Source organism: Patagioenas fasciata, chromosome 6 (assembly GCF_037038585.1).
Source record: "Patagioenas fasciata isolate bPatFas1 chromosome 6, bPatFas1.hap1, whole genome shotgun sequence".
NCBI lineage: Eukaryota > Metazoa > Chordata > Aves > Columbiformes > Columbidae > Patagioenas > Patagioenas fasciata.
The window spans coordinates 23,774,351-23,787,015 of NC_092525.1; the positions used below are offsets into that span (position 1 = coordinate 23,774,351).

Here is a 12,665-nt window from a genome sequence, read left to right on the forward strand (position 1 = left end):
CCCCCCGCCACACGTGATCCCCCCCTGCCGGGGCGGGGCGGCGGTGCAGGCGGCGGCGACCCGGTGGGCGCGCGCCAGGCCGGCAGCTATGGCGGCGGCGGCGGAGCGGAGCCGCCTGAGCTTCCCGGGCGGTGCCGGGGCCCTTGGGCGCCCCGTGCCCATGAACCTCTTCGCGACCTGGGAGATCGACGGTTCCAGCCCGAGCTGCGTGCCCAGGTAACGGCGGGTGGCCCCGTCCCCTCCAGCGGGAGCAGCCCCCCGGGGCCTGGCGATTGGGCTCGGGTCCCCGCGGGTCCCAGGGTTGGGAGGCCTGACCCCGGCTGCCAAGTCCCAGGGGCTGCTTCTTCACCCCACTTTCCCCTTAGCTTTGTGGTCCTTCCTTCAATTTTAGGGTCCCTTTCCCCCATTTTGGGGTGTCCCTCCATCATTCTTCCCGCAGTGATGGGCAGGGCTCCCAGTACCCTGCAGAGGGTGTTGGGCTGGATGGGGGGTGCAAGGACCGTGCGAAGGCGCCCTCCAACCCTAAAAACGGAGTGTGTGCTTCCCTCTGCACCAAGTCTTTGAGGGGGTTACCCTGTGCCCCCCAAAAGCTTGGCATGGGGTCTGTGTTGGTGTCAGGATTTGGGGTGTCCTGCTTCTTCTTACAGCGGGTTGCGCTCCCCGTTCCCCACTATCTCGTGCGGGGTGTCCTGCTGGCGGGGCTTTGCCCGCTAAATGCCCCACATCGCTTGCTTGGGGTGGGCGTCAGTTTCTCCTGGTCAGTTTCTCTCTATTCACCCGCTCTCAGTCCCAAACCTTTCCCGGCCACTGGTGTGTGCACATAAACACACAGTAGCATCCCTGCCTCTGCTTCTTTTAGCCTGCATTGGAGGGATCCTTTTTTGTTCTTATAAAATGTGTGCTTTTCAAGTTTGGCTTTAACAGAACACCTTTGATGATTTAAAAACATTCAAGATGAATCTTTGACGAGATCCTCTTTCTCTTTTTATTTTTTTAATGAGGACACAGCAAGGGAGTAAAAAGGGAACAGAGTCATCGGCCTGACCTCGCAGGAATGTACAGCTTTGCAAGCTTTACAAACCCCCCAAATCCCTCTGTCTTCTGCATCATCCAGATAGCAGGTTGGACTCGATGGGTATGCCCTTGTCTTGCAAGGCTAGCAGCTTGTTCATGGGGGTAGTAACTATCTTAGCTTAAACATTACCCACAGTCAAAGTGCTCTAACATGGTGGGCCAGAAGATAGCATGGGGTAGACAAAAACCCAGGTCCTGAAGTTGCAGATGATCTTGGTTTATTACAGCTTATCTCTGCTGGCAGCACCTTGCAGTGTCTGCTGGGCAGCAGCTTTCTCCACTTGTATCTTGTTTAGCCTTTCTTCTCTGCAGCGAGAGGCCTTGGAAGGGGAATAGCACCCAGGGGAATGTGCCCCTCTTCAAGAAGTTCCTTTGCTACAGAAGGAGCTGGGAGGAGCTGGAGGAGCAGTTGGTGCACTTTTGATTTTTGTGTTGGATTCCAGTGCTGTTTGCATTGACCCTGGAGGCCCTCTTGTAATGCTGTTTTGAAAACTGTTCTCTCCATTGCACCCTTGACTACAGGAAGGCAGTTGGATTTCCATTTCATTCAACCTCATAACAGTGTCTGTTAAATGAAAAAACAAATGTCTGTCGCTGTCAAGGACTTTTAGTTCTGCATTATCATTTATGCTGATACTTGCAGATCTGAAAACAACCTCACAACATAGCTGCTTGTTTGCAAATCTGTAGATGACCAGAAAATGTAGTGCAAGGACACTGGCCCTGCCTTGATGTGATAGTGTGGCAATGCATCTGCACAAGACTTGACATTTAGGGTGGGTCCTGGGTGCTTTAACTGTGTTGGGCAGCAGATTGCAGGCAGCTGGTCCAGGTGCGTGGTGGAATCTGGGTGATGCAAAGGGCCTGTGGGTATCTGGGCAGGTGGGGCCAAGCTGGGGCTTGGGGGAGAAATTTCGGAGTCAAGCTGTGAAGCATGGGCTGGTGGAAGTGCTCAGATTGTGTGTCCTGAGGCAGCCATGAGAGGACTGGGGAAACTGGGACCCTCTATAGGAACACAGGTTTTGCGTGAGGGAGTTTGTGGGTAGCAGTGGGTCCCTCTGGTTTCAGCACTGTTGTTGCCATCACCTTTGTTTGCTGTTCCTGGGTGCCCTTTTCTTCTCAAGCCCGAGGGGGTATGCGGACATCCAGCTGCTGCACCTGCTGCCCAGGTCTTTCTGCGGCCCCACGTGGGTGGGCAGGCGTGCAGGAGCTGCGTATGGGCTGCAATGTGTGGCAGGTCTGCGGTTGTAGCTGTGGGTGCCAAAGTGTGATTTGCTAATCAGAAGCGAGTCGAGCAGCCGCGGTGGCAGCTGCTGCAGCACTTTTGGTGTGATGGTGAGGTGTGTGCTGCGCTGCCGGCGCTGGGCACGCGGGGAATTCTGGAGCAGCAGCTGGGCTGCAGAGCCTGGACACTCGATTCTGCTGTTTCTAATCATTTTACATCGTGTCTTGTGATGCTACAGCGGGTCCATGCTTTGCATTTCATTACAGGCTTTGCAGCAAACCTCTATCAGAGAAGGCTTTGAAAGGTTTGAAAACCTTTAAGTTCTACTATTGCCTCTGTATTTTGGGTTTATACTATAATGATTTTTCTTGTGGTGCAACAGTATCTAAGACACTTTGTTTTAAAGCAAGAGAGCCTGGAATGAAAACTGTTCTGTAGGGGAAACAATACTTAAAATGAGATTGTTGTTTGAGAAGACATCTGTGGGGACATGAAAGGAGGATGTGGAGGAGAGTGGGCCTTGGTGTGTGGTCAGGCACTGTGGAATTGGGGATGTGGTGTGTGCTTCCCAGATGGTGTCTGAGAGCTGGGCCCTGGGACTAAATGCTGCTCTTCAACAACCTCTTCTTTGGCAGGTGATTTACTGAAACACCATTCAACTTTGGGGGGGTGTTAGTAAAATCTGGAAGGCTGCCTTAGTGTGTCCATGGAGGTCCCTTGTGTGAAAAGGCTGTCTCAAAATGTAAGGAAGAATAATAGTGAAGAGTCATAGTGTTGTTTTGCATTTGTGTGGCTTGAGTGAAACACAAGGGTAGGTGAAATTTTGCACTTGTGGTCATATCTCCTTCTCTTCTGCCATTCAAAGAAATTATTTTCTTCTTTCTTCAGCACATGCAGCTCCTGGGGGTTTCGACCTATCGTAGTGCTTCTGAAATGCAAGTACTTTCTTTTAGTCATCCCAGAAAAGTGACTCAAACTGTTTCACTATCTGGGTGTAACTGCTACATACCAGAAGGGAGATATGCCTACCTTTTTCTGCTGTTTCTTTCTTACGTTCATTGAAATATTTTCCTTTGTGGGAGGTTAAATTATGTAAAGTTCTACCTACCATCTGTAAAAACTGAGAGTAGTCTTCTTGCCACTTGACTGTGATAGAGTCAAAACTTTTCCCCCTGTTTCTTTGCACTGAAAACTAAGAATTACTTGGGGAAGGTTGGGTTTTGTTCTTTTTTTTTCTTTCCAATCTTTTGATGAAGCTGTGGGTGTGAATGGCAGGATGCAATGCCATCCTGTCCTGAAGAAGCCCCATGGGGAGGCTGTCTCGAGGAAGAGTGGTCCTGGGGGGAAGGCTTTGCTGGAAGAGGGTGTGCTGGAACACGAGAAGGTGATGGTGGTGCTGTTCAGAATGGGTTTTGTTTTAGGCTGCTGCCTTAATTGTCACATACTTGAAAATGTTTTGAACTGTGGAGTGTATTGAGACCAAACTGAACATGAAGCAGATGTGACCTGGTGTCCCTTGGAGACACAAAGAAAGCTGTGGAGCAGACCTGAGAAAAGATGGTGCTGCAGATCTAAAGCTGCCTTAGCATTTCACATGACAGCTTGCCTCTGTAGCTTGGCTGCTGGCTGAGGAAACATGAAGGGAATCCACGCACATGCCCTGGACTGGAACAGGAGGTTGCCGATGCAGGGATGTTACTGCTTAGCGAGCTGTGGGATGCTCTCACAGCACATGGACTTTCACACCAGCCCTGGTGCGGACATCCCCAGGGGCAATGGAAACTGATTGGGGTGAGGCTGTGGATTCACAGCAGCTGAGTGGATCCTAACATGCTCATGCTCCAGGCAACCTGCTCCTCTCCCTGTGCCAGCTCCCAGCTTCTGATCTTTCTCTGTTGGTTTTCTGTAGGTTAATGAGTTGCAGTGGTTTGCAAAGGGGTCTGTGAGCATGTGAAGATGACAGCATGGATATGTGACCGTGAGGGACGCAATGAGGACTGCTGAGGCATGGAGCCACTCCAGCAAGCTGCATGTTTGCATCCCTGCATAGTGTTAACTCCACTCAGAAAGGAGGGGAGAGGCTTTCCCTCTTGATACGACAATGTGTCCCCACACTGGGAATGGGAGCTCCACTTGCCTAGTGAAGGTGTGCTCTGACCTGGCTTGAACAATGGCAACTACGTGCTGTATTGGCAGAGAAAGGTGGACAGCTTGCTAGAGTAATGATTATGATCAGGTGATCCTACATAAATAAAAATGCTGATTAATTCAGGTAGGGAGAAATGTTAAGTTAAATGTGTTTTAACCTCATGACCTGTTGGTATGCTAGTGTTTAGGAGAGAACTCTTGTTAGTTCAGATAACTGCTGGCACATGCGTTGGGAGCTGATGGTAGATTTTTGGTACACTTGGAACTAGGAAAATGTCTAATTACTCAGATGACTAGGTATGCTTCAGAAGTGCTTATTTGGAGGCTTTGTTTTGACTTTGTTTGAATAGCACAGAATGCCTAACATTTTACCACTGAAGGAAACTGAACACAAATGAGAGCACAGGATAGGCTTTAAAAAAAATGGCCAAAGCAATGTTGAATATTTGAGATGCATGAGGAAAAGCATCCACAGCTGAGTAATGGAGAAGAAATGCTTGGGCTGAAGTGCACTGGGCAGAACCAACCCCTTTATTCTTAGAGCCAGGAGATCTGATTTCTCCTCCTGAATCTTCATGGAAGATAACAAGACCAAAATAACATTACTTGGTGATCCCTTAGTGCTTCCATTGTAAATCCTATCACAGCAGTTACCAGGTTTGTCACTGTGTATGACACTACTGAATGTAATTTGGACTCTTGTGTTCAGTGGAAGAAAAATTCTGTCCAGACGCTGAGTGGTTTGTTGAAGTCAAACTTCCAGTTAAACTTATTTTTAGTCATCTCTGCTGATATCAGGTGAAGCTTGTGCATGTTGAGAACAGTTCTGAAAAAGTCTTAAAATCTCAAGGCTGCTAGAAAAAGGTCTCTGGATGGGGCTGTGCGTGGTTTTTGTCTTGATGCCTTGCACATACCCAGTGTGGAAGGGTACTGGGAGTGGAAGGAAAGGACTGCTCTTTCAAAGGGCATCTTTTCTTCCCTTCCACCAAGGGGAGGTGCTCCAGGGATCTTCTCCATGTGTTTCCCAGCAGGTCTGGCCCCTGCTCCTGCAGCCCTGTGTGGCAGGAGGTGATCCTGCAGCTGCTTCTCCAGGAAATAAAAGCTCTGTCGAGTGTTGATACTCCCACTTTTCATCAGCTCTGAGCCTGCAGATGATTTCTGTGGTGAGCTTGTGGGTGTATCAAATTAGCTATGAAATGATTTGCATAATAGATTAATCAACCAGCAACAAAACATCCCTCTTTTCTGCCAAGAAAAGAAAAACAACTACTCAGCTGTTACAAGAGGCCATTATGTTCCTTGCAACCCTTAATCTTTCTTTTTCCAGGAGCACTTCGTGTTTTGGGCTCATGCAGGAAGCTGGCCTGCTCACCACCTTGATTTGCGTCACATCTTGGCAGCTTCTTTTAATTCTTTGGGCCAAATTTTGCCACCATTATGGTGACCTTCTAGGGAGGGTATTTCCTATGGAATTGGTGGCCAGCTGCCAAACAAATCTGTATTGCCAGGTCCTCCATTAGCCTTCTGTTTTCCGTTCACTTACTAAAGAGGGTGAAATTCCTCTGGGCCCCTTGTGCTCCTTCAGAAATATCCCATTTCTTGGGAAATTGGGGACTGGGGGGCCTCAGCATGAAACTGTGGGTGGGCAGGAACTGGTCACTGTATTTTGTTTTTCCCGTGTTTCTATGTCTCTGTGAGCTGGCAATACAAATTTCTTAAGCTATGTGGTCCTCCCGTGGCTCCAGACGTGACATCTGTGTGTCCTTTCTTGGTCAAGAATGCCACCCCTCAAAAAGAGAGTTTTAGTCCGAATGGATCCTAATGTGCAGATGATAAGAGGCTTAACCACCTAATTGAATGTGATAGTGTGAAGCTTCTCTCATGATGAGGTTTAATTGGATTATAGTACTGTACAGTGTTGTAGAGGCTTGCAGGGCATGCAGCCAGCTTCACAAGGAGAGAGTGGATCCTTGTTAATCGCTCATTTGTTTAAAACAATTAATTGCCTGGAGAGCTCTGATGGGCATGGAGCAGGCAGCAGCCCTGGAGAAGGGCTTCCTCAAAAACTGCACAGGTGGACCCTCTCCGTGTGTCGGTGCAACTGCAGTAGAGGGTCTGCAGATCTGCCTGGTGAGCCCAAGTCTGGGGAAAGGAGGAGGAGACATGCTCCCTATGTTTGGAAAAGTAGATTTGTGGGCTCTCTTGTGCTGGTGCCTGGAAGCGGTTTCCTCCTCTAGAACCACTTCAGCCTTTCCTGCAGCACTTTGCATGACCATGTCACTTGTCACAAGCTGTGCCTCACTTCTGAGGTGGCCTTGCTTGTTCCTTCTCATCCAGCAGCTGTGAGTCTGCAAGGCAGTCTGGCTTCAAGTGCAGTTTCTTGCAGGGCAATAACTGGTTTTGTTCAGGAGCTCAAATGCTGATGTTGAACCTCCCCAGCTACAGTGGGAAAGCAATCTAATTTTGAAGGATGCAGCAAAAATAAAAATAGGAGCAGCATGTGTGGTGTAAAGTTTGCTTGGTGGAGGCTCTTGTGCATGTAAACTGGAGCTGGGGTCTGCAGGGCAGGATGTGCGCTGCTGCGTGCCTGGCTCAGGGTGCCACACGGTGTTTGCTGCACCTTTGCAGCACCTGTGTTTTGGGTGCAGATCCTGGAGGCTGTGTGCTTCGTGGCAATCCCTGCCTGAAATGCAGGGTGGCTGCTCTTGGGAGTTTTTGCATTGAAAGTAAGAGTGTTTGGTTTACAGATTATTTCAAAAGAGTTTGAAATCTTCATGGTTGCTCAGATCTTATTTCAGAAGAGTTGTCAAGGAAAATAGGATTTGTTCTCCTGTAAGCAGGCAGACTAGCATAAAATATCAACTTTGATGTTGTGTGCATTGTGCTCCCCATCCATAGCTTCTGTGCTGGTTTGGAGAGTTAACTATTTGTCTTGTGGATGTTTGAAGGTGCTGGGAAATGTCCCCGAGGATAGCATGCGCCATTTGGGCTGGGAACAGCACTGGGACACTGGGAGGTTTCGATCAACTCACCCCGTTTCCTGCAGCAGTTGGTCCAAGCTGTATTAAAGTGAAATAAAGAAATGTAATCGCTTTGCTTTTGCTAGGAAATAGTAGTTTAGCCACCTTTTCCCTTGTGCTCCAAGATGTGTGGGATTTCTGCCCCCTGCAGCTCTATTTTGGTCTAAAAGCAAAACAACTCTCCTCTACTGGCCCTTCATCTTTTTGGGCAGTCTTGTGCTCTGGAGCTTGTAAGAAGTAAGTGGAAGGGAGTAGGGAAGACAGAACACGATTGTTTGAACAAAACCTGCACAAGCTTACAGGTTGTCTTGGGCCTTGGGGAAGTGGTTTATTTTGTTCTAAAAAGAAACAAACAAGCAAAACCCCCTGGTGATCCAGTATGTGTTGCCAGGGCTGGGGAGAGATGGAGGTTTGAAGGTGTGAGGCTGTAAAGACTGATCAAGTGTGTGCCTGTGTGCAAGGTGAAGGGAAACATGATTTTACCACTCAGCAAAGTACTTTATTTTGCTGTTAAAAATCTTCTGAAGAAAGACACTGTCTCCTTCCATCAGATCCCTTTGATCTGTTAAGCTTGACTGTTCAAAAATCCTTCCCTACTCTTTATTTTTCTACAAAGCCAGTGCAGTGTGAGGGCTTGGAAATACTCCTTGCTGCTGGTAAGTAAATGTCATGTGCAGGAAAGAAATTTCTAAAGGAATCTTCACCTCTGCAGTGAAACACATGAAGGGCTACAAATGGAGACATGGGAAGACCATGGAGCTCATAATGTAGTTCTGGCCTGTGTTTCAAGTTTCTAGTGAAGGGCTCTCATTAATGGCCAAAATGAGCTGTAGTGTGCACATACACTTCTCTGGTATGTGTTTCCCAACAGGCACTAGGCCAGATCTAGATATAGAACAGAGAATAAACCCCATCAAGAGATTCTTAGGAAGCCTTATCTATATATAGTCTATATAAGTCTGTATCCCCTTTCTGCTGAGAGGACAATCTCTGCCTGGGGACCGTGGTTAATGCAGATACACCCCAGAACCAGCCAAAGGCTCACAAGTATCACATCACCGCATCCATTGTGAGCGATCCCTGATGTATCCTGGCTCCCACTGCAGCACGGTGTGGTGGGGAGATCTCTGCTGAGGGCCCCAGCTGCACCGTGCTGTGTCTCTGCTGCTGTGACAAGCTGGCGACACCCTCCTGTGCCCAGCGAGGCTCATCCTCTGCAGGAGCACACAGCAGCTGCCAGCTGGAGGGACCAGCTGCTGAGGCTCGGCACGTCCTTCACGTGGAGCTGATGCTGCCTGCGCCTTTGGAGCACGTTGGTGTGTTGGGCGCTCTCATTAAAGCAGTGAGATCACAGCTTTGGAGTGACTTGTCATGAAACAGCTCTTGTAGGGCCTTTATGCCAGTGACATTCCCTTTCTGGTTGCCTGCCAGGGTGTACCATGAGAGGGACCTGCACGGAACTGCTCCTTCTCCTGGAATGACAAATAATTTGCAGCACTCAGCCCACCTGCTTCATCCTAATGCAGCTAAAAATGCAGCAGGTGGCTTAGATCAGAAGCAGGAACACATAGTGAAGTGGACAAGGCTGCCTTTTCACGCAGCAGTGTGGTCTTCTATTAATTTGTGTGGGGGTGCAGTTTCACAATTAGGATGTTTGAGGCTGTTCCCGGCCAGCCTGCCTCTTCATGTAGTACAGAACTTCTTCCAGATGGTGCGCCACTGGGTTCCATAGCTGGCCTGGCAGCTGCTGAGGGCCAGCAGTGGAGGAGCACAGCCTTCTTTCTACTGCAGAGAGTTTGCTGCCCACCTGGCATTTTGCAGTGCATCCTGAAGCTGAAGTAGTGAGGGTCTGGAGAGCTTTGTACCACCTTGAAGTGTTGATCTGTGAATATCTCGTGAGGTTATATTGGACCTGCTTGGAGATATGGCTGCTCTTTGGATGCATTTGGCTCTCAAATTGTGGATTTAGATCTTTCTTTTAAAAAGAACAGTCGTGTTTTCTACACTGAAGAGTCTGATTCCTTTCTCATGTCTTTTAAGGTCTGTCAGTGTAATTCTTAACCCTGTTCAGGCTGGAAGCTTGACAAGACATGCTCTGCCTTTCATAAGCCCATGAAAGTCATGGGGCCATTGGAGGACATCTCCTCACACACATTTTTACAAATATAGCAGGATCGTTTGAGGTCGGTCCGTCTTGAGTTTCTTCAGGGAGAGCACACTTCAGCTGGAGGCTGTGCCCGAGCTAGATCTGACTGCCTCTGGAGGGGCTGTTCTGAAAATGAGTGTCTGTAATGTGCGGTCTAATCTCAAGACAATCCTGCAAACTTTCCAGCTCATCAGATATGCCTGCAGAATATTTATTTCATCTTGTCGCTTGTGTCCTGATTTCACAGCTGCCTAAACTGTGTGAACTTGGTGGTTTGTAATGGGGACAGGGGCATCACCATTCTCACCAGAGCAATTGTAATACTCATTTCTCAACTGTGGGGAGCCGGCATTGGGGTCCCAACCTTTTTGCCATTCCATCTGTGCAGTGAGTAGCTGTGGGGGTACGACACCAAGCATTTACCAGTCCTTTGCCTGTTACCACAAAGCGCTAATAGCTCTCTCGCAGAAGAGCCCTTTCTCAGAGACTTGTGGAGCTGTGCGTGCTGCCCTGACACTCTGCAGGTGATGTTGTAGTGAGTTTTGACCAGCTCCTCAGAGCTTATGTGTCTGGTGGCTCTCTGTGACCTGCCTGCTTGGGCTGCAGCTTGCCAGCACCTCCTGCCTTGTGCAAGTGTAAGTGTTTGAGAGTTCACACGGTAAAGAGGAGCAGGGCAGGATTTGGGGGGGTAGAGGTGGGTTGTGTTTCAGTTGGATCCGTTCTCTGCTCTGCTGTGTGATGGTCCGAATGGCTACGCAGGCAGAGCGTGGGGGATGAGGACAGAGCAGGTAACCTGTTTAATCTGGTGCTGCTGCTGGAAGGTCAGCAAGTGGAAGCAACAAGTGTTTCTGCATTGCTCCCACTGTATGTACCACATTTCTAATTTAGCAGAGCTTCTCTTTAGGCTGGGGAAATGACTTCTAAGAACTGTGGGAGGAGAATTCCAGCCTCTTATTTAGCAGCTTGTGTTTTAGAAACCCTGGGTGGTCCAAAGCCTTGTGTGTGTTCTCCAGCTCAGGGCTTCTGCTGTCAGAGCTACCGAGTGGGTCGAGGGGAAGGGATGGTTGGGGTGGTCTTTCCTTCTTTGGGGCTCCACAAGGAGATCTCTGGTGGGAAGAAAGTTTTGGGAGCTGGGCTCTTTGCGAGCAGATTGTCAGACAGGCACTAACTTCAATAATTGACAGTGTAACCAGAGCTGCTGGAGATTGTTGGGGATGTAACCGAATCTTTCACACCGATTCTTATGCAAATTCAAACATGTGCTCCCGGTTTCTAATGGGACACCTACAAATACAATTGGCTCCATTCAGAACTTGGTATCCGTGCTCTGGTTCTTTGATTGCTAAATGGCTTTATAGTAAGAGTGTGACTTGCAGAGCTACATCTGTGAGTTTCACAGTGCTGTTCTGACCTGTACACATGAAGTTTCCCTGTAGATCTTGCATAAGTGCCTTGTGGAGGTTCTGGCACACGGTTTGGTGCTGAAACTGTCCACTGCTGTACTGATCCGGTTCAGTAGCAAAACGAGCTAGGATGTTTCAGTGCTGTTTTCTTTGCTGATGTGCTGGGGCTCATGGAAGGTAAATTAAATGACCTAGAGTTCTGCAGAAAATAGTTTTGTGTATTTAGCACTGAGTGCAAATAATCTTAAGTAAATCTGTGACTGTGGGTTGATGAACACATTTGCTAAGTATTATTTAGGGCTGCTGGGGGTAAGATTTGTGTCTGCAACCTTCTGGCATAGCTTCAAAATTAGACTTGTTTTTTTCATAAATGTGCCATGTGGTAATGGATTAGTTGGTCAAAACCATGTGGGCTTAATTTCTTTAAAATATAAACAACCTAAAATGTTTATGTACAAAATATCTAGCCAGTGACTGTAAGCATTTCCATGTTTCTACAAGAGATGAAGCTAATTCATATGGCTTAACTTGTGTCTCATCTGGAAATAGTTAAATCAGTGTTTTCATCTGCGTGACCTCTGGGGGTGGGAAGAAATTATGAAAATAAGAAAATGTGGCTGAAAAAGACCTTCCTAGGTCATCTTCTAGCCCATGTGAAGGCTGGAGCAGCTCCACTGAACAACACTGACAGCTGCTTGGGAGAGTGATTGTTCCCTCTCTGACACAGCCCATGTTACTGGGTATGTTTTGTAGGGGTTTTTAAACAGTTGATTGTAGTTGACTGAGGAGTTGCCTATCCCATATGCAATCCTTCCTCAGTGTATAAATTTCTATTCAGACTAAATAAACTAGATACAGCAGGAAGAGCTTCTTCCTTAAAAGAAAGCTGTTGATAGAGCATAACTTACTATAAATCTCCAGGACTTCTAATGCTGCTCTCCTTCCAGCCAGCTGCCGATTTACAGTTTGCAGGGGCTGCTCTGAGTTTCTTGGGGCTGTCCTGCAGTCTTCCTCTGTGGACAGGCAGTTTTCAGTGTCAAAAGGTTCATTCCAAAATGTCCCCTTCCATGAAAATATACCTGCATGCTCTCTAATGGGTAGAAAGATGATATGCTGCTTTCCTGATCAAGTTGCACCCACTGCCTTAAAATGAAGGATTTGCAAGGAAAGCTGAGAACTGCAGGAACTGGATCATATATATTTCATGTTGCTAGTGGCTTGCTAGGGGCTGAACTCCCTTTTATTTGCTCTTCTACCTATTCCCTATGCTGCACCTGAGAGCATGCCAGAATTTAAGGTGCTCCAATTTCTCCTTCAGGCTGGCGGGATCTGTATCTTCTTTCTGCCACGATTCAGCTTTGTTTTGCTTCATAGAGTTGAAGACCATTAGTGCAGGCTTTGTCCTTGCTTCACAAATAGACTCTGAGTGTCTCCAGGTACTTGGATAAGCTTTGCCTTCTCATGCTCAGTCCCAGAGAGGATCTGAGGCAGCTGCTTGCAGATACCAAAGCAGATCAGAGGATTTTTTCCTCCTAACATGTATCATTCAGCAACTCAAGTGTGAAGCTGCTCACTGAGACAAAACTCTGGTGATTCTTTACCCTTGGCCCATGGGGATGTGCTTGAGGATCAGAAGCCTGGCCAGTGCT

At 48.0% G+C, this 12,665-nt stretch overlaps 1 protein-coding gene across 7 annotated transcripts in view; it reads left to right on the forward strand.

The window, feature by feature from the left end:
• The first annotated feature begins 43 nt into the window (after positions 1 to 43).
• PACS2 (phosphofurin acidic cluster sorting protein 2) overlaps positions 44 to 12,665 on the forward strand; it is a 75,542-nt gene continuing 62,920 nt past the window's right edge. For 4 of the 7 annotated variants that reach the window (XM_065842766.2, XM_065842767.2, XM_065842769.2 and 1 more), the window contains exon 1: positions 45 to 216. In XM_065842766.2, the coding sequence (XP_065698838.2) occupies positions 89 to 216 (128 nt within the window). In that variant the 5' untranslated portion in view covers positions 45 to 88. Of the gene's footprint in view, positions 217 to 12,665 lie in introns of all 7 variants that reach the window. The other 3 variants (XM_065842768.2, XM_071810268.1, XM_071810269.1) reach the window with 1 other exon arrangement.